The sequence below is a fragment of the Delphinus delphis genome, chromosome 6 (genome assembly GCF_949987515.2).
Source record: "Delphinus delphis chromosome 6, mDelDel1.2, whole genome shotgun sequence".
In the NCBI taxonomy this organism is placed as follows: domain Eukaryota; kingdom Metazoa; phylum Chordata; class Mammalia; order Artiodactyla; family Delphinidae; genus Delphinus; species Delphinus delphis.
This window is the reverse complement of record NC_082688.1, coordinates 23803495-23829097: the sequence shown is the minus strand read 5'-3', so window position 1 is coordinate 23829097 and position 25603 is coordinate 23803495. Positions and strand designations below refer to the sequence as shown.

General features: G+C 46.5%; 1 protein-coding gene across 3 annotated transcripts in view; it reads right to left on the bottom strand.

Annotated features, from left to right (window-relative positions):
- PTPN3 (protein tyrosine phosphatase non-receptor type 3) overlaps positions 1–25603 on the bottom strand; it is a 109758-nt gene that overhangs the window by 68975 nt on the left and 15180 nt on the right. For all 3 annotated transcript variants that reach the window (XM_060014356.1, XM_060014358.1, XM_060014357.1), the window contains 3 exons: positions 5834–5988; positions 649–756; positions 520–562 (listed from right to left, as the gene is read on the bottom strand). In XM_060014356.1, the coding sequence (XP_059870339.1) occupies positions 520–562; positions 649–756; positions 5834–5988 (306 nt within the window). The remainder of the gene's footprint in view (positions 1–519; positions 563–648; positions 757–5833; positions 5989–25603) is intronic.

The window sequence follows — 25603 nt, the reverse complement described above, 5'->3', positions numbered from 1 at the left end:
AGGTGAAGGGTGCAGTGAGGTGTGGTTCAAAAACCCACCTAACTGGGAATTAACCTACAGCACTGGGATACACTCACGTGTTATGTCTGTGACACTATTTACCCATGCCTTTGTTTCCTGTGAATGGAACTGTGCTGTTGAAAAGGACTCTGTGTGTGTGTGTGTGTGTGTTGTGTGTGTGTGTGTCTTTCCCATCCTGGCTCTCACACTGGGCTGAAAAAGGCCATCCTTCTTCCCCTTTCTTTCCTATAAAATGAAATGTGGAATTCCTTTGCTCTTAGCTGTCTTCTTTCACCTTTCCCTTTCTTGCCCATATTTGGTGAGGACCCTTGGGGGCTGACCTGGAAGCATCTCTGCTAACTCAGAAGTCAGACAGGGAGAAGTCAGCTTACTCACGTCTCTTGGACCACCTGGAATCCAGGTACCAGATGTTACAGGTACGCTGAGGATTGGAGGAGAGAAATGGGCCACGATACACTAATACCTAGTGTTCAACTGACATGGGAAGGTCACACCCACCTTTTAACTGCTTCCTGATGGGTTTGCTTGCTTCAAGCCATCTCTGTTGGGTAAGAAAACATAAGATATAAAACCAAACGCAGCCGGTGGCGGGGGGCGGGCAGCACATCTTCAAGGGAGGGTACTCACAGGAGGGTCCACTGAGTCATCACCGTGCTGCAAACCAAAATACTCCTTTTCCGTCACGCCCAAGTAGTTGTAAGCCATGTCCAGGAGGACCTGACCAGTATCTTGTTTCTAGGGGGAAAAAATGTCCAGTGGGCAAAATTTTAAAACAAATTAAGAACTGGTGTTTAAAAGTCTTTATTGCAGGCCAGAAGGTGTTAAAACACGCAGAGAGATTTCATGCACACAGGTACCCTACAATAAGAAATATTAATAAGAATTTAATAAATTCCAAATTAAGAAGCCCCACGGAACATATGGAAAGTAGGGCTAAGATAAATATGATTTAAGAGAATGAGATAAATTTAATTTTCTAAGATTTCTTCCTTCCTCTTAGCTGAGATTCCCAAGTGAACATGTCTAAATTGGAAAACTCAGGTATCCCAATGACAGTAAACTCTCCGTGACCTACCCACGGATTATCCACAGCAAAATGTTAATCCTCAGGCGCCATGCAAGTATACATAGGGAGGAAAACTCTATAACAGCATGAAGGAAGACAGCTAAGAATACGCAAATGCCATTGGAAATACCCTCCAAGTGACCTGGCAAGGGACACTGCAGGATTATCTGCTTCCCTACTCCCCGGCATCCGAGGTGAGAAGCCAGCGGAGACTTTCAACCACACTTCACGTCCAGAGCAGGACTCGGACACCTTCGCCACTCAGTGTTTTCAGACCGGGCACAGTGCTGGGCGTGGGGACAGAGCCATAACACGTGTCCCTTTCCTGCCCTCCTGGAGAGGCCAGCCGTGCAAGCAGCGACCATAACCCGGTGTGTCAAGTGCCAAAGAACACTCGGGGCACAGTGAACACACACAGGACAACACAAATGGGTGACTCAACCTGGGGACAAGGGAAAGCAGTCCCTGACCTGGTTCTGGGAGGCTGACGGGGCTGAGTGCCACGCCCTCCCTCCAGGCGCAGGAGCTAAGAAAAGGCATCAAAGCGGCCGGCGCAGCACAGAGGCACAGGGGTGGGGAATCGCGAATTCTCCTCTAACAGGCAGACTTCTTGGGAATCCTTTGAACCAAACCATTTAACTTAAGGGCAATGTGAGTCAGAAAGAGACCATGTATAGAACCAGCAAAGGCAGCTTTTTTGAGCACCTGATAGCAGATGATGTACCTGAAAACAGGTCACCATGACCAGGATGAGGAGAATTAGATAACTGTCACTCCCTCCTGCAGCCGCTTCTCTGGGACAGTCTCACTTATCTGGCCCACAGTGTGGGAACACAAGGCACCGCCTGTATCCTGAACACATCCCCCTTCCTGCCCCAGGGCCCTGGTTCCCGCTGCTTCCTCCACTTCCCAGGTCACCTCCCATCCCAGGGGAATCAGGACAGTGTGGAAAAGATGACCTGGTCCACATACTCTAAATCATGAGATATTCTCCCTCCGAATTACGAGATACTCTTGATGCAAAGAGCTATCTGCTCCCCTTGTTGAAATGATTATTTGTATGATTTTATATTATGTTTAATATATATTATTAATAACTTGAATCTATTGGGCATCTACAAGGAGCCTGCCACGGTATTCTGCACTTTTTATATATAATCTTCAGTCTTCGCAACCATGTCACATAGCTGTCAACACCGTCCCCTCTGCTGATGAGCAAACAGAGGCCTCAGAGGCTCCGTGCCCTGTGCTGTCAGCCGACGGATGGTCTGACTGCCTGACTCAGGAGGGTCTGACGCCAGAGTCTGCACGTCACCAGCACACTGCCACTCTCCCCTCTGGAGTGCATAATTCACCCATTCCAGTATCTGCACAACTCACCGAGTTCTCAAAAGGAATTGAAACAAGATACATTTTTGATAAGAACAGCCCTCCCGGCCTGGCGCCTGCCCCACAAGAGGTCATCTCGGCTACATCAGGTCACTGTCCGTGACAGCCTCGCTCTGGGCGGAGCCAAGAACAGCCAACGTCCAGGTCAGCTTCCCCGAGGATGGCCGCTCCTGGTCATAAGACGACCTGGGCTGAAGGATCTGAATGCGACAGCGCAAATGACCCCCAGGAGCAGAAACATATAAAGTGACGGAGATTCGAAGTTGCAACCAGGCCCTCAAATTGAAGTTCAGTGTGAGTCAGCCTTGACCAGGCTGCTGGAAGCTTGGGGGGCAGCACAGGCAGCAGTGACAATAACAACGGCATTCGTAACTGAAGATGACTGGGTGCCCACTGAACGCCAGGCACGTGATTATCACTCTGGGCGGATGCCGTCCGCATTCTCCTCTACAGGGCTCATCGCTCCTCCTCTTTAGAATACATTCTTACCTGGGATTCTCATTCCCTCTTGGCCTCCCCTTATCGCCCTGGACAGTCCTGCTTGCTCCTCATCCCCCCAACCGCTGAACACCGAACCTCATGCGTATCTTCTCTCTATTCACCTCTCAAGTGATCCGGAAGTACCACATCTACCCTGGTAAGACCCACATATGTATCCCAGCCTAAACCCTTCCCTTAAACTCCTCTTTTGTATACCTAGTGCCATTTCTACGCAGACGAGTAACAGGCACCTCAAACTCACCACGTCCGAAACAGAACCAGTTATTTCTGCCCCCAAACCTGCTTGTCTTGCAGGCTTTCCCATTTCTATAAATTGCAGCTCCATCTTGCCCACTGCTCAGGCCAAAAACCTTGGGAGTCACCTTGAGGCCTCTTTCACATCCCAAATCCCACTGGTTCCACCTTTAAAGTATTTCCAGACTTGGTTTGCTCTTAGCCGCATTAACTGCCCTGTCCAATCGTCATGGTCTCTCCCCCAGACTAACAGTCTCAGCCCTTGCCCCACCCCCTCCCCCAGTTTAATGTCGACTGAGCATCCAGAGTGATACTTGAGTCAGATCACGTCAGGTCTCTGCCTAAACTCACCAATGCAGAACAGAGCCAGTGCTCAGAATGACCTGCAAGGCTCTACACAATCCCCCTATCCCCCTCAAGAGGAGAAAGGTACGGTAAAAAAGTAACAAAACAGGGCTTCCCTGGTGGCGCAGTGGTTGAGAGTCCGCCTGCCGCCGATGCAGGTGGGGACGCGGGTTCATGCCCCGGTCCGGGAAGATCCCACGTGCCGCGGAGCGGCTGGGCCCGTGAGCCATGGCCGCTGGGCCTGCGCGTCCGGAGCCTGTGCTCCGCAACGGGAGAGGCCACAGCAGTGAGAGGCCCGCGTACCGCAAAAAACAAACAAACAAACGAACAAAAAAAACACCTATTTTATTACCAAAAAAGTTGGGTTTTTTCTCCAGACTTAAGTGGAAAAGAGGAAAAAATTAACTAGTTGCACCAAACTGTTCTGCTGTGACATAGGAAAATGACCAGGTACAGTGTTATATTCCATCCTTTTTATCGGTGTTTTTTCTGTCTGTACCATCTGCTGTGTTCATTTCTCCAAACTCACGTCCACCTTGATGTGGGAGTAGGGGATAATCTTGTCGAAAGGCACATTGGTGCATGTGTGTCTGCTAGCTCACTTGTCCTTCACAATATTTTACAATATTAAAGAAAATCTCTTGAAACGGCTGTTAGGAAAACAAAACAAAACAACCCATCACCTGTTAACTCTCTGACCTCATCGCCTCCTCCCCTCCTCCTTCCTCATTACACTCCAGATGCACTGGCTTCTAGCCTGTTCTGCAACCACACTAAGGGAAGGGGACCCCACCTCAGGGCCTTTGCTCTGCTGTTTCTTCTACCTGGAACGTGCTTCCTCCTGAGAACCACACAGTTCCTCCCCTTACTTCCTTTAGGTCACCTCTGATATGTCACTGTATGAGTGAGGTCCTCCTGAATTGCTTCTATAAAATGACAAATGACAACCCCACCCCTTGCCCTGTCCTTAACTTTCCACCTTCCTTATCCCGATTTTTCTTCTAAGTACATGATACCGCCTGACATAGTACACATTTGTTTATGGTCTGTTTCCTCCCTCTAGGATGTAAGCTTTAAAAGGGCAGGGATTTTGCTCTGTTTTGTTCACTGCTGTATTCTCTGTACCCAGAACAAAGCCTGGCATGTAGTAGGTGCTCAGTAAACATGTGCTGAATAAACATTCATGTTCTTGTCAGGAAGAAGATATATGACTGAGGAATAGCTCCAAGACAGACAACATAAATTTTAACAAAGGAGCCATGTCTGAACTAAGCTGTCAGTTTACAGCAACTGGAAGAGACCTTCGGGGCCCCTACCGAGCAGCCCCTGTGCAGCGACTTCATGCACATGCCCTCTTCTCTTGCCTGCTCAGCCATCAACGTCCACAGTGACCTGGGGTCAGCAGGAGGCAAACTCATGGGTGGGGGAAGACCCCAGCAGGGACCACTTTTTGTCACCCTTCAAATTCTTGTGGCCTTCTAACATCCCCGAGTTGTTCTCCGGTACCCTCTCTTCTCTTTCTGACGCCTTCCATTGCACACTGAATTTTCCAGGCTGGGGCAGATGCTGGCAGCCAATCTGGGGTCGGAGGTGACCCCCTTAGAACCGGTCAGAGGATGGGAGAGACAGGCAAAGGTCACGAACGCCCAGTGGTGATTGGGGAGGGGCGAGGCAGCAGGGACGGCTACTGGTTAGGCATCTTACTGCTGACGTAGGACCGGAGACCCCGTTTCTAGCCCTGCCTCTGCTTGAGGTGGGACAAGCCAGGCCCTCCCTGAGCCCTGCCATCTGGGAGGCTAACCATCTCACTACCCTCCAGAAAGGACCCACCATTTACCATTTGCACATTGAATGAGTACCTGCTGTGAGGCAGGTACAGGGGAAACGACACTATTGCCATTCTCCAGGAGCTCACGGTTTAAAGAGTGACATATAACCTGATAATTACAACTACTATTCATGCAATGTGACAGGGGCCCTAATAAAGCACACACAGGGCACCATTATTGGAGAATCAGCCCAGGAAGTCAAAGACGTCACAGAAGCAGTAACATCTAAGACTCACACAGTTCACAAAGAAGAGGGGGGAAGACACGCCTGGTAGAGGTAAGAATATGGACAAAGTTTTTAAGGATATTTCTAGTTCAATCTCAACAGACAAGATCTGAGACCTCAAGCTTTTAATTTAAAATTCTTTCTCTTCATTTTATAAACCAACAGATGAAAAGTATTTCTTAGGGGCATTAATTCAGAAAAAATTAAATTTGGAGAACTCACATTAACTTTAAAGGTCTGTACCAAGCCATCTAGAAAGCAGACGCTGCAGATGACTTCGGCTCGAGTTTTCTCTTTGGGTAATTCTGAGGTGCGTATGTTATTAATTCTTCCACCGAACGCACGTAACCGGGAGGTCATAACTATCGTTGAATAACCTGTAACAGAAGACACACCTGGTTAGCTCTGATGTGCAAATTACCAGTTCCATGTGAACATACCTCCCATTCCATCCATCTCTCACCTGTCTGCCTTGACCCTCACAAAACTGTCTGAAGAGCTCAGATAAATGAGAGCCAGATGACGGACCATGTTTCCATCTGAGTTTCGACTTCTAAGCAGCTTTAAACAATATTTATTGCTCAATTATAACACGTTCAGAGAATTATATGGCTTATTTTTGTCTGATTATCTCCCTGGTCTAAATCTTCTAAATTTATATTTCCCAGGTTTTAAATTTGTTAATGTTTTACAACTTTATATATTTGTGTATTACACCTCTAAGGTTTTACAGAACTAAATGTGATGCAAAAATGATTTAAAATATGAAGATATTTATTGATCAATTAGACTACATTAAGAACATCTATTCATTAAAAGACTATTTAAAAAAAAAAAAAGACCCACAGAGATGTTTGTAATCTATAACTACAAAGAATATATAAAGAGCTACTACAAATCAAAAAGAGAAAAAACAAACAACTAGGTAGAAAACGGTAACATTAGCTGTCAAAGGAATGCAAACTGAAACCTCAAAGCAACAGAACCACACCCCCACCAGAATGGCTGTGATGAAATCCAACAAAACCGAGGGTTGGCCATGGTGTGGAGTAACTGGAACTCTCAGGCACTGCTAGTGAGGATGTAAATTAGTGCAGCTACTTTGGAAAACTGTTTGGCAGTATCTACGAGAGCTGAACATATGCACATTCTGTGAAATAATTCCACTCTTAGGCATATTCCCAACAGAAAAGTATACATTTATCCATTAGAAGACATGCATAAGAATTTTCATAACAGCTCCAAATTGTAAAAGACCCAACAGAACGAATAAACTGTGTTGGAGTCCCACCATGCATGACTACACAGCAAAGGATATAAATGAACTACTGTGACACACAACACGAATCCCTCTAGCGTTGTGTTGAGCAAAAGAGTCCAAGACTCAACAGATGACCTGTATAGTGTGATTCCATCTACATAAAGTTCAGAATAGGCAAGACTAATCAACAGAAGACAGGACAGCAGTTACCTCCGCATGTAGTGACTGGGGGGTGTCCAGGGGTCTTCTGGGATGCTTATAATTCCATCTCTTAATTGGGGTGCTAATAACACTGGTGTACTCACTTTGTGAAAATCCACCAAGCTCTACCCTTATGATTTGTGCTCTTCTTTTGTATGTATATTTCAACAAAGTTTACTTTAAAAATACATGAACGGAGAGGGAATTAGAGAGCAGTTTAAAAATCTGAGCGTGGTATATTAGGGAACAGTAATGAAAGCGGTTTTATCAATGAACGCAATTGTGAAGTGTTAGACTAACAGACTAAAGCGGTATGCAACCGAGCACATGGTCACTTCGTGCCGGCGGGAGGGACAAGGGTCCAGGCCAGCTCCTCAGCTTAGGAATGGAGGTGTCAGTCTGACAAGATTGGGTGGACGAGCAGATAAAGATGAAGGACTTAAGAGCAATTTAATGTTCTTTTAAACATTAATTCTCTGTCAACCTTCTATGATGAGCCGGGCCTTTGCACATGCTGTTCCTTCTGCCTGGGAAGCTCTTTCTGCTTTTCTTCACCAGAGAACTCCTACTCAGGCCTCAGTGCTTGGCACAAGGATCACCTCCTCAGAGAAGCCTTCCCTGGTGTCCCTAACGACTCATACATTTGTTACAGGCTCTCTACAGTGCTCATCATAATTTCACATTTATAACTGATGATGTATTTAATATCTGCTTCTGCCGCTGGAAGCTGAGCTTCACGAGGGCAGGAACTGGGTCTGGGTTTGCTCACTGCATCTCCGATACCTAGCTCTGGTAGGCAGTCAATAAATATCTGAATGAGTCAATGAATAAGATGAAATATGAAGCCAAGACTGATAGTCTGGAAAAAAATAGTACAACCTGATAGACAAACTTGGGTTGGTGGGAACAGGCAGGACAAAAGGATGGGATGAGAGTGGAGGCTTCAATTAGAACACAGAGTGGTGGTGTCCCATAGACCAATGCCCCTCACACTGTAACGTGCACACAGATCACTTGGGGATCTTGTTAAGATGCAACCTTGAACGCAAGCAGGTCTGGGTGGGGCCTGAGAACCTGCATTTCTCAGACCCCTGGGTGATGCCGAAGCTGCTGACCCAGGGTCCACACTGTGAAGGGCAGTCACACACAGCCAGAAAAGCAGCACCAATACGTCAGGGCAGGGCCAGAGATCAAGATCCAGAAATCAGAAGCAAGGAAGGGATGAGGACAAAGCTGCCTAGAGGTCCGAGGAGAGACGAGCCTCAGGGAACCACAGAAGCACAGCTTAGCTGCAGGCAGTGAAAACACAGAGGGGATGAAAGCTATGTAGAAGGTACACCCAGGACAGAAGAGCACCCTTGGTCCCTAACCCTATTTCAGAAGCTCCAAGAAAACCTCCCTGCTTCTGCAGATGGGGAGAGGAAACCTCAAACATTAATAAAAAAGATTCCTGGGACTGGCAGTGGAAGGGAACTTGTTGTCACTTACAAAATTCCACCCACGCCACCACCCCCACCTTGCCCTTTCCAAGGAAAATGTCATCAGAATAGGGATGCATTTTCTGAGTAAGACCAAAAGTTATCCAAAGACAACAAATGTGTTCATAATGCTTTAACTACACTGAATTTGAAATGTCACATTTATTCTTTAGTCCTTGTCTAAAGAATTTCGGGTGGGTTATAAAATTTTTTTAAAAGATATAATAGGACAATTTCAAGTGTGGTTCTTAGTGGGAGGTGCACATCAGAATTACCTGGAGAGCTTTCAGAAAATATGCCTGTCCCTGCCCCACCCACAGATGGTGATTCAGCATTCTGGGGTGTGGTGTAGAATGACACTCCTTTTGGGAAGCCCTCTAAGGAAGGGCCAGAGAAGTGGAGCGGGTTTTCAGGGAACCTCAGGGTGGTGTTTCAGCTGGTGGGACTTAGAACACAGTCAACCCTCCATATCCAAGGGGTCCACGTCCTTGGACTCAACCAACCACGGATCAAAACTATTAAGGAAAAAAAAATCCCAGAAAGTTGGAAAAAGCAAAACTTGAATTTGCCATGAGCCTACAACTACTTACATAGCATTTATGTCATACTTACAACTATTTACTTAGCATTTACACTGCATTATAATTAATCTAGAGATGATTTAAAGTATGTGCATAGGTTATATGCAAATACTATGCCACTATATATAAGGGACTTAAGCATCCTTAGGTTTTCGTGTCCAAGGTTGGCAGGGGGGCGGGGCCTGGAACCAAGCCCCTTCAGATAACTGAGGGACAACTGTATAGGTTCCGCAAAATCTGAGCCATTCAGAGGGTATACGTGCAAGACTTGGGCAGTTGCTCAGAGCAGCTAAAACTGAGAGCAAATCACATCACAACCTGGACAGAAAAAAAACCAAGGGTGATTTCAAACAGGAGCCTCCAAATGAAAGTCACGTGGGCTGACACGGCCAAGGCAGGGCTGATTTTCACACTGCTCTCACCTGAGCAGCTCTGTGTCCAGTGCCAGCATGTGTACCCGTGGGAACTTACTAACTTAACCAGGGTTAATGGTGTTCCCAGTGAGATCCTGTAGCCATCTGCTGACAAACTCAAGTAGACCAGCAACCCAGAAGAGACCTACTTTTTCCTCCTCACATGATCTCTGCTTGTTACATAAAGGGCTTGGGACCCAACAACATCATAATTTGGTTATTTCACATCATAATTTGGTTATTTCATGAAAGTTGCAGAAACGTTCTCCCCACAATTATTCCCAAAGCAAACCTGAATGAGAGCGAGCCTGACGCTGCATAACCACATAATTGAGTCATGTGGTGTTTTCCGATTGTCTTGAAATTTTATCTTAAACAATCCTGTCAGGACAATGGATGATGACTAACAAGCCCTGTTTCCTGTACCGTGGCAATTAGGGAACTTGAGGTTTCTATGGCTTCCTTTATAAGCCTCTTAATTCTAAACAAAGCTACAACCCAACCAGGAACACACTGGCCTCTCCAACCACAGATGATTTCATCTGCAGCTGATGCACTTTACAACGTGGAAGCCCAGCTGGTTCTTTGCGTTAAGAAACAAACAAACAAACAAACAAACAAACACGGCAGTTACAGCTTTAGAATCTGTTGTGCACAATAACAATAGAGGCTCTACTGTGACTGTAGTTTTTAACAAAGATTATACTTGCAAAACATTACAGACCTAGGCAATATCTCAGTGCAATGGGATGGTGGGAGACCACTACATGCCACGAGCCACAGGATCACCATGTGTAAATACCTACACAATGTGACACATACCACTCAACAGAAAGCATTTTTAAACAATCTGCTGCGTACTGACTTATGATTTCAAATCCATGCTGTGAAAGCTTGTTTCAGACAAAGTGTGGTTTGAACTTGTTTGGAATAGCCTGTTTTGATGAATTGGCTTTGAAGTTGGCTATTAGGACTTTCTTATCCAACTCTCGGACCTGTAGTGGACAGGACCATCATGTCACTGACACTACAGTAACAGCTTGGTGGCCATCACATGGTGGACTAAACACGAAGAGGTTGACCAGCAACTCAAGAGTGTTCGGCCTGGGCAAAGCTACTCTTCGCTGATCTAAATAGCTCTCCAAAGGTCTTGAGACACCTGCTCCTGCCAGGCCCAGGCTACTTTTGGTCAACAGCGATGTTAAACAGTGCAGCAGTCTCAGGAAGAAAAGGGACATCTGTTCCTGCCTTGGCGAGGCTACTCCTCATAGGCAGTGGTGCCAGCCACGTAACGGTTCCTGGAATAATAACCTTCGGACCAGTCCACCCTGCCTGGCAACACTGGTGCAATCGCCCATAAGCTACATGCCCCAGAGGTGAGGGACCTAAACCAGCAGCTTTTGGTTGGAAGGATGAACTCTACGAGAACCACCTCCTAGAAAGGGACATCTCAACTAAACTTGGGATTTTTCTTTCATCTCCCCATTGCCTGGAACAACAGTGTAATCACTGTGCCGTTGGTTTGCAGTATGTTCTTTCTTTCTTGGCTTATTAAGAGACATCATCCGTATGAATGAAAAAACGTTGCCTGCCCTATCAGTGAACAAAGGATGTTGCAGCCATCAAGCCACTACAGCTGCCCCTGAAGGTGAGCCCTGAGGGAACTCAGGATGGAGACAAACGGGGCTGCCCACTGCCAGGCCCTCAGCCACAGCAGCCACCCTCAACGGTGCACCCAAAGGTTAGGGAACTCTGGATGGGAAAGAACTGGATACTGGCCCTAAAGAGCTAAGGTGCACATCAAAGGAATGATTTCAATGAGCCCAGACTGTTGCATCTTCCCATACATAGAAAAGCGCTAAATTCCTTAATTTGAGATATCTGGTTTTCTTTAATGAACAGTTTGAAGTTCCGAATACTTGGTCACTGCTGAAAAAACTCCCTATATATCCTGCTCCTCCCTTACCTCTTCAGAACAGTCCCTCAGGGCTATCTGAGAGGCTGCCTGCTGGGCTCGAAGTCCTCAGAAAGTCTGCCAAATAAAACATAATGCTCAACTTTTAGGTTGTGCATATTTTTTTCAGTCAACATCCTGTATGCTATTGGCTTGTGACCTATTAAAAATTATAATTCCCACAGTGAACACATGATAAATAAATTATCCATAAAGACAGCCTCAGTCTCTGAGCATAATTTGCCCAAACTAACAAACAAACAAAAACAATGCTAAGCTTCCAGTGCCATCAGGTGCTGACTGTAGATTCTGGATTTTGTAGCGCAATCCTGATTTCAAATACTTACAGATATACTGTACTAGTGTTTCCCGCAGTTGTTGTAGATGTGCTACACCTGTCAGCTACTTTACCAACTCAATGGACCCTGAAGCAGGAGCCCATTGCCCGGGGCATGGGTGCCCTCCTGGTCAGGGTTGGCTCACAAGGCTTCTATCACTTGCCCTGGAGCCCAAGACAGGGAGGAAGTGATGCTTTGTATCCTGAGGGTCTACAGGCTGACCCGGGGACCTTTGTTTTTTTCACAAGCCAATGAACCACAGGCAGGAAGAAGGGAGAGTAGTAGTCTTCTCCACTAGAGAAGAAAGTCAGAAAGCAACCCAACTCCATTTTGATCATTTCAAAAAGAAGTGTTAACGTTATTTCATACCCTTGTTTTTAAGAATAAGAGCTAGATCTCTAACTCAAGAGTGCAAAAGTTTCAGTTAGGAAAAAAAGAAAAGACAACAAAAAGAAGAAAGCAGTCCTGATTTTAAAACACCTGATGTGTGAGCAGACCACACAAATGAGCCACAGCTGGCTCCCTACGGGAATCAACCTGAACCATCCTCAAGCTGACCTAGGCCAATGCTACCACCTAGTGACCACCAGAGGAACACACTTCACCTCCTAGCATGACTTTCTGCTTTCCTCCCTCTTCCTCAAGGGAAACACGGATAGTTATGCTTTCTCGTTTATCATCCGCGTGTCAGCTCATTTTAAAAGTCTCCCAGAATATATAAGGCCTTCTCTGTCTCCCAATTCCCTCCCTTTCCGTAGTGAACTCAGGAGAGCGTGCTTCCCCTTTTCTGGCTATTTATGAGCCCCAACGGATGTCTGATCAGCAGAAGACGGATCTCTAGATGGAAAAGTAATAAACATTCATATACCATCAGCCATGCTAGGCGGCGGACTCAGATTATGAGCTTCTCAAATACCAGTATGTAACGTATTTAAGATAAATGTTTTATTTGTTTAGCTGCTAATACCAATATTGCTTCCTCCTCCTTTTCGCTGTAAACACAGCAGCTGGGCTGCATCACGGGCTAACCGAGTCTGGGCTGGGGTGGGGCCAGCAGGGGCCTTAATAATCACTCGCATCACTCCCGACCACGCCGCATACCGACAGGAAAACCACCACTTTCCGGTGCTTGGCCGCACCTCCCACGAGGCCAGCTTCTAAGTTCCAATCTGTTCTTAACCTGGGCCTAAGTGTTCCTTACACCCTGCTGAAGTAAGTAATTAGGGCGTATTCCCTCCTAAAGATAAAACTTACAAACACCTGGATGGGGATTTATCATTTATCAAGCACTAGATCAAGATTAGATCAAACTGCAAGAATGTATACTTAATATTTAAGTTGCTGAAACAGAAACAGTGATTAAAAGGAGACTCTTTTTAACCAGAGACTTAAATTAAACTTTAGTGTACTTAAGAATCATCTGGGGAGCTTGTTAAAATACAGATTCTTGGGCTTCCCTGGTGGCGCAGTGGTTGAGAATCCGCCTGCCAATGCAGGGAACCTGAGTTCGTGCCCCGGTCCGGGAAGATCCGACATGCCGCGGGGCGGTTGGGCCCATGAGCCATGGCTGCTGAGCCTGCGCGTCTGGAGCCTGTGCTCCGCAACAGGAGAGGCCACAACAGTGAGAGGCCGTCGTACCGCAAAAAAAAAAAAAAAAAAAATACAGATTCTTGGGTACCACCCACAGAGATTCTGGTTTAGTAAGAACCCAGGAGACTGCATTTTAAAACTTGCAAAATTTTTTGAGCTTAGAGAAAAGCTGCAAGAAAAATGAAACTCCTGTACATCCCCACTGGCCTGGATTCAACTTAACATTTTGTCACATATGCTTTCTCTCTCTCCCCTGCACATACACACACCACACCCCCAAAGCTTTCTAATGAACACTTGAAAGTTGTAGATATCATGCCCCTTTACCTCTAAATATTTTAGCAGGTATCTCCCAGGAACAAGGACATTTTATAACCACAGTACAATTATCAAATTGAGGAAATTTAACATCAATAAAGCACTTATAGTCCATGCTAAAATTTTGAAAATTGTTCTGATGATGTCCCTTTATTTCTTTCCTCTTGATCCAAGATCCCAACCAGGACCTTGCCTTGCTTTAGTTGTCAGGTAGAAACTGCATCTGTAATAAGCATCCCAAGGGGACACTGATGCAGGGTGTCTGAGCACCAAGGCAGTGGAAAACTCTTAATCAGATACTTCCTTTCAGTTTTGACCATCTGTGCTTAGAGTCAGGGGCTTGGTTAGGTCAGCACCCCATGTCAGTTTTCCCGTCTATATTACAAGTCGCTTCCCAGAGCCAAAGAGGGTTGTCTATAGCTTAGCTGCCCCATCACTCAGTCTGGGGAAGCACTTCCTTAAGGCAATGTTGAAATAACAGACTCCAGTCTATATGCTGGTGCTGGAATTAGTGCTGTGGTCATAACAGAGGAAGAAAGCAACATGAAAATAAATTCAGTTCAGAAAGGATTCTATCATGTGATATTTTCTAACCAGACGTCTCCCTTTGTTCAAATTAGTTCACGTCTCTCACAGACAGCAATTCTTAACAATTCATAATATCCAAGTTATAAAAAAAGACCAGACTGCCTTCTGTTATGCACACTCTCATAAGTGGGTGACAGTCAACTACCACTGTCTTAAGGAAGAAGAGAAAAAGGTATACATGCATTTTGTATGATTAGCTTTGCAAATGTTAATAAAACTCACTCCAACTAATTAAAAACCGGTGATTTTAGTTCATCTGTGACATGCCCATATCTTAAAAAAACGATTTCACTTTATTAATTTTACATTATGTGCAGTTGATAATCATATTACCATACAACTGGTACATGGAATTTAATATTCACCATGACTATAATTTTTGTAAATTTATCAACACTACCTTCTGCCATTTTTTTCCTCGCTTACTTGGCTTTAATTTCCAAAGTACAACACTGCATAATAATACAAAGATAAATATACTAACTTATTTTAAAAACTAGTTTAGAATGTAAACATAATCACTACTGAATACTTACTAAATTAGAAAAATCTATTCATTAAGGGAGGCATTTTCATGTTGCTAATTCAATGGTAAAGCCAATAAACTAATTTGTCCTGGGCCTATACACCGAAGAAATTTTAAATAACATCTTTAAAGCTTTAAGCCTGCTAATTAATACAATAATCACATCTGACAATGGAAGTACTGGTGCACAAGACTTATTTTTAATTTGGGTATGCATATATAAAAGTATTTAATGCCTTTTATTTAGAAAAAATGCTTCCATGAATGCATTCATGAGTTTTTAACTCTGACTTCACATTATTCACCGCATGGGAGAAAATGCTCACACAAGTCTCCTTAACCCCACAGCTTAATACCCAAATTATCCTGCAATTATTAATCCTTCTTTTTCTAGTTCAGTTTTATTTTTTAATTGAAGTATAGTTGATTTACAATGTTGTGCTAGTTTCAGGTGTACAGCACAGTGATTCAGTAATACATATATATATACACACACACACACACATACACACACACACACACACACACACATTCTTTTTCAGGTTCTTTTCTCATATAGGTTATTACAAAAATTGAGTAGAGTTACCTGTGCTATATATACAGTAGGTCCTTGTTGTTTATTTTATATATAGCAGTGTATATATGTTAATCCCAACCTCCTAATTTAGCCCTCCCCCACCCCTGCAATTATTAATCCTAATACTCCAGAAGTACCATGTTGGGATCAAATCCTTTACTCCATAGAGCCGGTAACTTGCCCAGGGAGTGGACCTCCAACCGGTAGCCCCTGAGAAGCAGGGTGGGGTAATCTGTAGGATCAGTTGTGTTCCAATGAGACCTGTAATTAGCGCCCTTGTTCTCGTACAACTTCAAAATGTCAAATAGTTTTCTTATTATGGAGTTGGGTTTATTTATAGGCTCGACACCATGACACTTGCAAAACTAACCAAAGAAAAGTTATACTTGATACCGGGAGGATAACAAGAAGTAGTTTTAAGCTCCCTGAAGGGCAAGACTAAGAATGCTGTGGGAGCTGCAGGCATTTCGGGACAGAGGTGATGTTGCTATAAAGAGAAACGAACCTCTGACGACGACCCGCGAGCTGAGTGTCCAGGGCTGTGATGAGAAGCCGCCTAGCACCTCAAAACACAGGGTTTGCTCCTAGGCGACCAGAGAATACGTTCGACCTGTGAGGACGTTAAATGACGTCATCACATTCTTTCCTTTCCTCTTTCTTGAAGTACCACCGAGGAAAAATGCACAAATCCCAAGTGTGAGAGTGCTGCTCTCAAGAAGGCTGGAGCAGCTGCCTCACACCCCTTCCAAACATGATGCCCCTCCCGGGGACCAGTCTCCCAAATGTTAACACCATTTTCATGAGATTTTTTAAATGAGATTTTTAGAAGTTTAAAGAAAATGTTTAGGGAAAGGTTACCATAGTGTAGTGTTAAACCACGTATCTCACAGGACCCAAGCCTTCTGCAGCCGCCTCTCCACGCACGTGGACGCTTCACTGGGGAGAAATGAGAAGGGCTGTGTCCCAGTCTCCCCACCCCGAGCATGTCTGAACAGTGACTGGTCAACTCCCCCGTTACGTACCACATCAGTGAACCCAGAAACTTCAGAGGCCAGCAAGCCCGCCTCTTGCTGGAAGAAGAGAGGGGACATCTGCCAGCTGTTGAGGGGCTGAACCAAACCACGCTGGGGGAGAAGACTTGTGGGACCTACCACCAGACAAGCTGTCAACAGCCTCCAAGCCAAATCCCTGCATGGGACTAGGACCACAGTTTCACAGACCCATCCATCTTGTTTATGATTCCTTCCAGCTTTTGTTATTACTTTGGCAGGAGTTCCGTACCTTTTACTCACTCAGTATTTACTTACTGGGCACCTGCTCTGGGCCAGGCCGAGGGAGTAGGGTGAGGGAAGGCACAGATGCCTGGAGTTTCGAGTTCTAAGGGGGATGAAAGCCCAGGGTGCCAGGGGAACAGCAGGAAGGCTCCCGACCCAAGCCAGGCAGGCTGGGGTGGGTGGCGGGACCAGCACACAAAGGCTCCATGGGGAAGCCTGCAGGATAAAGGGAAACTAGCCGGGTAGAAGCAGTGGCAGTCCAGAAACTGCACACTACATGTGCAAAGGCCAGGAGGGGAAATACACGCACGTTTTAGGAACCCCACAGAAACAGATTTATTAGTCAGAGTGTCTGAGGAATAACTGAAATCCTAGAGAAATCTGAGGGAGGAGACTAGGTTCTTCAAATATCCAGGATGTCACACAGAAGGGGAATTAGGATATGGTGTGAGGCTGTGGGAAGGTCAGCCTCAGTGGAATCAAGCAGAAATGTGGACTGGAACCCCAGCTTACACTTACCAGCTGTGTGAACTTAACAGAGATCACTCACCCTCCCCGAGACTCAGTGTCCTTATCTATAGAAAGGTGGAAATTCTGTTTTCCAAGGTTGTTTTAAGCACTGAAGGTAACATATGTGCATACTAACTGGCACTAGCAGGGCCCGATCAACGGTACTTATTACTACCACCAAGATTAGACTGACTGTTTCAGACCCCAAGGGTTCAATAGGTGGAAGATGGAAGGAAAAAACAAAACAAAACAAAAAAACCAGAAGGAAGACCTTTTGAACACTCAGGGCTGCACAAATACGAAAGGGACTGCCTTGGGAGAGAGGGAGCTCCCCGTCACTAGAGGTGATCAAGCAGAGGAGGTGGATATGGCCCTTGGTGAGTAAGTTGCAGAGGGCAGGCTGGCACTGGAAGGGGTAGGAGAGATGAGCTTCCAGCTTCCAGGACCAAGATTCTATTATGACTTCTGTTTCGACAGTGCCAAAACCCACTCAAAGTGGCACTGTCCAAAACTGGATTTCTTAAATGGATTTCTCATGGGAAATAATTCTAAATGGATACCTCCATCTTGGGAAAAAAACTAAAATGGCCCATCAAACTATGAAGTAGAGGGTAAAACAATATGAAGACAAAAAGCAGTATGTAAAGCTAAAATATTGAGCAGTTTCTACCTAAAATTAAGCAACCCGTCTCTTCTCATTCTCCCTTTGAATAGTTCCACTGGGCCCCAAACAGACTGGAAAACAGGATAGAATAAATTTACTCTTACAGGGACATGAATCCAGTTGCATCAACTTTACAAAAATACTGTGCTAATATTTGCCTTTGGGGCACAGACACACCCATTTGGGTGTCAGTCCATAATATTTCTATCTTAGGCTCCAGCCCCCACCCCTTTACAGCCAAAAGCAGCAGAAGCCTTCAGAAAAGAAAACAGCCAAAGTCACTTTGAAAGGTTTGAGATGTGCTAATCGCAGCACATCCCAGCCAAGAAGCTGGAATCTCACAACTGGACCTTCCTGCCAGCTCTGCTCTTGCCAAGGAGTCTGAAGCCAGCAGCAGCCTGGCCAGAGAAACCCAATCCTCACCACCAGCAGCCCTCACCATAATTTTATCTCAAGGAAGCACAGAAAAATACTCCCCCCCCACCCCCGCGCCAGCACCGCCCTATTTGCCTGTAATCAGCGAAGTGACCTGGGAAGTTACTACTCCATTTCTTTTTAGCTCGGTTTCCCAGCTTAGAGCCCTCTAAGTCGCCTTCCAGCTTTAAAATCCTCTGCCTGTAAAGTTTTAATCCGAGGGGCCATCTCAGGTTATATTAGGTACAGTGACCCTACTGGTTGCCGGCAGGTCTAGAGACCAAGATAAAAACGTATTTTTACGTAGCCTAGTCTGATTTCCAGGGCTTTGACTTGGAGGTGGGCGGGGGTGGGAATGGGGTCAGAAAATTAATTAAAAGAAACCACATTAACTCCAAAAAAAAAGAAAGAAAGAAAAGACTTATAAAGGCGTGCCAAAATGCTAATCAGAATAGTATTTAGGAATAATGAAATGAAAATAATATATCTTATTGCTGCCTTTATTTATTTGTACTGAGACCTTCCACATGCTGGGAGCTGGGAATACAGACATACAACCCATTCTTTAATCTCAAGAAGTCCTCAAGCCACTTGACCAGGGACACCACTGCCTGGGGGCCCTGGGTGGCCAGGGGTCTCAGCAGGCCAGGGCCGACTGGAGGTCTGAAGGAATAAACCAGACTTGGGTTCCAGTCTCTGCTCTGCCTCTCCCAAGCTGATAGGACCCTGGACAAATTAACTTTCAAAGTCTGTTTCATCATCTGTAAGTAATTCTGAGGAGCGGCAATCTCGTCTCTAACCCCGTGGAGGCCCTGGCCCACGGCAGACACGTAATACCAGCTACTCTGAGGACTGCCCCTGCATGACGGCCCCTCCCACCCCCCTCCGTCTTAGTCCCTGGGCCGTTCCCATTCCCAGGCTTCCTATCCTGGGGTGCAACCAAGGTTCCTACAGCTGTCCGCATTTCACAGAAGGTAGATGAGACTCAGAGAACCCTGCCCAAGTCACACAGTCAGCCGCCAAACGGGGTGAGGGTCCCAAGCTCAGTTCAGGGCATCACACACCTCCCCACTGAGCTCCCCGTCCTGCATGACCGGAGGAAGGTGAACTACAGGTGATTCACTGGAGGGAAAAGGCTCCACTTAATCACTATTGTTTCTGCAATTTACTGACTCCAGGTATGTTCTTACCCTTTGAGATAATCTTCTTCAACCCTCCCCACAGCTCACATTTTGGTAAATTTCCTCTTAGGGAGGAAATGGTCCAGAAAAACCCTTTTTGCCTTTAACTCTGCAACATCAGAAACCTGAGTAATGACCGGGTATTTATTACCATCTTCCCTCTGTTCTAAAATGACAACAGGTGTTTCAGAAGAGTTATTTTAAAGGAACTGTACATCCAAAGTACCCTTTGACTGTGAAGATCGTGATTTCAGAGAAGTTAAAACATGGAACACGAATCTTTCAGAATTGTGGAAACATAGTAAGTGACTTCCTCTCACTTCTACAAAAGGCGTAGGCTGGAGTGAGTGCACGGAACGTCTAAAGGCCCTTCCAGCTCGACAGGCAGCCACCCTGAGTTAATTATTAACCGCGGGAGAGCAGGGTGGGCCACCTCATTTCCTGAGGCCAGGCCCTGGGTTTGGCCTGGGCCTCTCCTACCCCGTGACTAACAGCTCTCCTTCCAGGGAGATCCCGAGAGTGGCCGGCCAGCCCCCTTCCACGGCACCTGCCTCCAAGGATCTCAGAACTTGGAAGACTCCTGATGCAGGCCCAGGCGCACTGCAGCCCCCAGGAGACTGGGTTTCTCAATGAACTTGAGCTCAACCAGATCCTTGCCCGCTCACTTTTGGGGCACACATGTTGGCTCCAAGCAACAGATCTCATGGGGGCAGCCACGCGGTGGGGGGAAGTGATAAATGGGGGTGGGGGGGCAGCTAGATCCTGAGTGTGGCAGGAGAGTGGGTCTCCAGGAGGATCCAGGACCACCTCACAACATCCAAACCTTGAAGTTCTTTCATACGGCGAAGGGAGGTGCTTGGGCAGCGCAGAACCTACCTACCTACCTCCATGGCTGTGAAAAAAACAAGTTGGCTCTGAGCACCGGAAGGCAGCTAACCCTGGAGGGAAGGAGAAGCGGGCGGCTCAGCAGACCAGCTGCTACGACACACTCATGTCACATAACACCAACAGCGCTGTCTTGTTTCGGGAGGGTTTTAGTTTGCTTTTTACGCTGTACTCCTCATGTCTATATAATCATACAGCCTACTCTTTCCCATCATTGCGCAATGAAACATTTGTCCAGGTATTTCAAACACTTCACTGGCATTTTTTGTTACAGTTTTATAGTATTCCAACAAGTGGAACCATAACCATGGCTAGGTGCTCAGATGACTTCTAATTAGGAGGGCTCAGACTTCCAAAAAGGACCCACAGTAAACGAGAGTAGGGAAGAAGGAGCAAGTGATCAAGGGCAGGCACGAATGTCAGGAAGTTGGGCCCAGATGAGCCCTGCTTTAGGGAGGAAAAAAACCCCAGCCACCAAAGATGCATGGCCACAGGGTGACAGGAAGTGGCTAGACCACCAACCTGACAAAAAAAGGCAGAACAGATGAGCAGATAATTAATGATAATTTGGGCAAAACCAACAGATTTACTGTTGTCTTTTCTACCAGGTAGAACAATCCTTTTACACTGGGAAGGATGGAATGAAAGGGGATGGGAAGGCATCTCCTGACCACCCATGACCCACCAGAGACTACACGTGTCATCTCGTCCAGCTCCCACATCAGAAGAGGGATTCAGGCTAAAGACAGCAAGGACCATGCCCGAGGTGACCCGGCACAGAGCGGAACCCAGACCCAGTGGCTCCTGACAAAGTTGTACTCCCCCCAGACACAGCACTACCTGCTCTGGTCTTTTTTTTAAACTGTGGTTTAAACAGAACATAAAATTTGCCGCTTCAACCATTTTTAAGTGTACAGTTCAGTGGCATTAATGACATTCACGATGTTGTGCAACCAACACCACGATCTATTCCCCGAACTCTTCCATTACTCCAAACAGGAACTCTGCACCCATGAAGCAATAATTCCCTACTCCCTCCCCCAACCTCTGGCAACCTCTAATCTACTTTCTATGAATTTGCCTATTCTAGGTATTTCATAAGTGGGCTTAGCATAATGTTTAAGGTTCATCCATGCTGTAGCATGTATAAGAACTGCATTCCTGTTCAAGGCTGAATAATATTCCATTGTATGGAGAGACCACATTTTGTTTATCCATTCATCTGTGGACACTTGAGCTGGTTCCACCATTTGGCTGTTGTAAATAGTGCTGCAATGACATTTCTGTCCAAACATCTACTTTTGGGTATATACCTAGGAGTGGAATTGCCGGGTCATACAGGAATTCTATGTTTGGCCTTTTGAAGGGCCACCAAACTGCTTTCTACAGAGGCTGCACCATTTTACATTCCTACTAGCCATATAAGAGGGTTCCAATTTCTCCACATCCTTACCTATACTTTTGATAATAGCCATCCTAATAGATGTCAAGTGATATCTCACTGTGGTTTTAATCTGCATTTTCCTAATGACTACTGATGTTAAGCAACTTTTCATGTGCTTATTGGCCATTTGTAGATCTTCAGAGAAATGTCTATGCAAGTCTTCTGCCCATTTGGAAATTGGGTTGTTTATCTTAATTTGGATTAGTTATAGGAGTTCATTATATATTCTTAATGTTAAACCTTTATCAGATAGGATTTGCAAATATTTTCTCCCATTCTGTAGGCTGTCTTGTCACTTTTTTGATGTCTTTAGAGATACAAAGGTTTTTAATTTTGATGAAGTCCAATTTATCTATTTTTCTTTTGTTGCTTGTGCTTTGGTGTCATATCCAAGAATCTACTGCTAACTCCAAGGTCATGAAGATTTATCCCTGTTTTTTCTCAAGAGTTCCATGGCTTTAGCTCTTATATTTAGGGCACTGATCCATTTTGACTTAATTTTTGTTTATGGCAAGAGGTAGGAGGAACCCTGGTCTTTCTGACCAGGGTCCCTCCCCACCATGAACCTCTGGCAGAGCTGGCATTGCTGCACTAGACTGTGAACTTCATGAAGGCAGGGTCTGGGTCTTTTAAAGACCACGTCCCGGTGCCTGGTACCCAGCAGGTGCTCGATAATTAACTGTGGGATAAATGGACAGTTGAGTGGATAAACCACTTGGTGGGGGGGGAGTACCCTCCATCCCCCACCTGCTTCTCGTCACTACTATAAGACCACCCACAGCTGGCTGAAAGACTTATCTGTAACAAAGTAAACCTGATCGGCCAACCATACTAAGAAGTAAATATGTATCAACAATTGCACTTACATACTCTTATTAGTTCAACTAAAACAATCCAAGATCTAACCAGCACTTAACTGAGAACAGGACAGAGGGTCTCAGCCCTGAAAAGCTCAATACACCCTTACCAGTTTCCTAGTTCAAGTCCTTCATCGCACAGAGGAGGAAACCAAAGGGCTGACGGAGCCAGTGACTTCCCAAAGCCTGGGCTTCCACTCCCAGAGCTTTCCCACCAAACACAGGCCTGCGTGGTCACCCACTGGAAATCCAAGAAAGGCACCAGGTTAGCCTCAACTGTTCCAGATGGTCCTCTGGCTCCAAAACCTGCCAATGGAAAAATGAACTCCGGGTCCTGGATCTCATTCTGCTACACGAGGGCCCCCTCACTGTCTGCCTCCCGTAGCACGTCACCTGCTCACTCTCTGCTCCAGCCACATTGCCCCTGCCCTGTACCCAGTTGTTACAAGCTCGTTCCCACCTCCGGTGTTCGCAGTTGCTGTTCCCTCTGCTTGGGACTCCCTTCTCTCAGACATCCTCCACCTGGCTCGCTCTAAGTGTCTTAGAGCGAGCCAGGTGTCTTATCAGTGAGGCCATCCAGACCTCTCACTGCACCCTTCTCCTTAGCGTTTATCACCGCTAGACATATCAAGTATGTTCACTGACTGTTTCCTCCCAATTCCCACGTTCCTACCTCCCACTAGAATGGAAGTTCCTTAAAGGCAGGGACTTTGTTGTTAACTGCTGTGCCCCTAGCACCCGGAGCAGTGCCTAGCAAGCCTGAGTATCTGCGAATGACATGGATAAAAGGACAAAATGGGAGCATCACACTCAGTAATTCCATGTCCCTAAGCGTGACAGTGGGGAAGGCAGGCAGCTCCAGACCCGCGCGTGAGCACTGCCTGAACCCCGCGGCCACAGAGTGTTGCCTGTCCCGGGCTCCTGGGCAGGCAGAGCTGGGACATCACGTGCCATCAAACTTCCCACACGTCCCAGCCAAGCCCAAGATGCCGGCAGCCGCTACGGTGCTGGCCTGGCCACAGAAAATGGAGTCTCTCCTCACAGGCACTTAATAAATGCTTGTGAGATACACACACATGCACTGCGTGAACAGCTAGTGTGCACAAGGCTGACACCTGCACTCCTAGAAGGCCCGTGTCAGCACTCCTAACAGCATATCATTCCAACAATGCTGGGAGGTGGTTTGACCAGTAATTCCATTTCTAGGAACCTACTGTCAGGATACATCCATACATGAAAGTTTTATTTGCAAAGATCTTCCTCCCAGAGACATAACATTGAAAATTACACCGAAAAAGCCAATTTCCAAGCTTAGAAGGCCAGTTAAGTAAATCATAAAACAGCCACGAATATCCATGAAGACTTCATAATGACATGGAAAACGTTAGAATATTAAGTAAAAAAGGCTGGTTACAAAAGTGTACCTACAGTGTGGCCACAACTATAAGTCATTGTATAAAGTATGAAGGAACTCACAAGACCGTGAAAACTGTTAGTCCGTCTCTTCTTTCAAATTTTCTGTAGTGCCTAAGTTTTCCATGAGCAAGAAAGAGTTCAAAAATCAAACTGATAGAACTTAAAATGCTGTCACCTGATACCTCATTCGAGCCGAGGGTGTGTAACTGCTTAAACCTCCCTCCCGTGACACCTGGTCACCTCCTCGCCCCTTTCTGCCTTCACCTGACCCTGCTTCTTCCTCTTCCTCCCGCTTGCCCCCAGCGCCTGGTACCCGCAGCCCTCCCCACCCTGCCCCAGCCCTGGCCCCGCTGCCATACCTGTCACTCCTCCCCCAGAAACCCCGCTCCCAGGCTGGGCTGCCCCACCTGACACTCCCCTGGCCCACGGACCCACGTTGTAGCCTGACTCCTCTGCCTCCCAGCTGTGTGACTGTGGGCAAGTTGCTGAACCTCTCTGAGACTCCATTTCCTTCTCAGCAAAATAAGGTTGACCCCAACTCACAGGGGTCTGAGGTTCAGGGAGTTAGACCCCCGCCTCAGGGGGCCCTTCCTTCCATGGCTGAGGTTCAACATGCCAACAGCTGTGTCTCCAGCCCCTGCCACACGATGGGCCTCAACCTGCTGGCTCCACCCAGCCTTGGGAAGCGCTGCTTATGGCACGCCGATGCACAGGGAGAGATTTCTTAATCCTCCATTTGCATAAATCTGGACACCTGCCCTCTCCTGAAGGAAGCGGAAAATCAGGTTTGCTCCGGGTTCCTGGATCAAACCAGTGGTTTCTTGGCTGAAATTCCCATCCTCCCGTTGAAGCCTCCACCACTCCAGAAAACCCACAGCCCATCTCTCACAACGGACGCCCCAATCCAGATCCCCAGCACTCATCCTTTCCGAGTCCCTGTTCCATCTTCCGAAGATGGTCCTGGCATGTTTAGTTGAGGTGCTGCTGACGGCTTACACCACCTTCTCCCATCCACACCACCACTCTCCCAGGCACCTGACTCAGTGCTTGGTTCCCCCGCTCTTTCAGCCACAGGGCTTTATGTGTTCTTCCTGCGTGAACACTCTGAGCTCACCCCCTATGACGCCACGGACATTTAATGAGCCCCAGCTGTGGCCAGGCTCCACGGCAGGTGCTGGGGTTCAGCGGTGAGGAAGAGGCTGTCTCAGAGAGAGATGCAGGAATAATCAAATCATCACCTTCCAGTGTGGGGAGTGCTTCTGTTAAGTCAGGTGTGTGCCACTGGCTGCTGGGGCTTTGTCTAGGGTGTGACCACAGCTCATCCTCGAGCCCATGCAAACAGCTTTTAAGGGGATTCTAATGGCAAAACTACACCTTGAAGGATGGAGTATCAAACGGCAAAATCAAATCACCCAACGTTTATCCCCAAACCTGCAGGGGCTCCTGCTGCCCCTTGTCCATCACCCACAGTCTGATTCCCGTCTAACCCTCCACACCCCAGACGCCTGGGTGCATGTGCTCC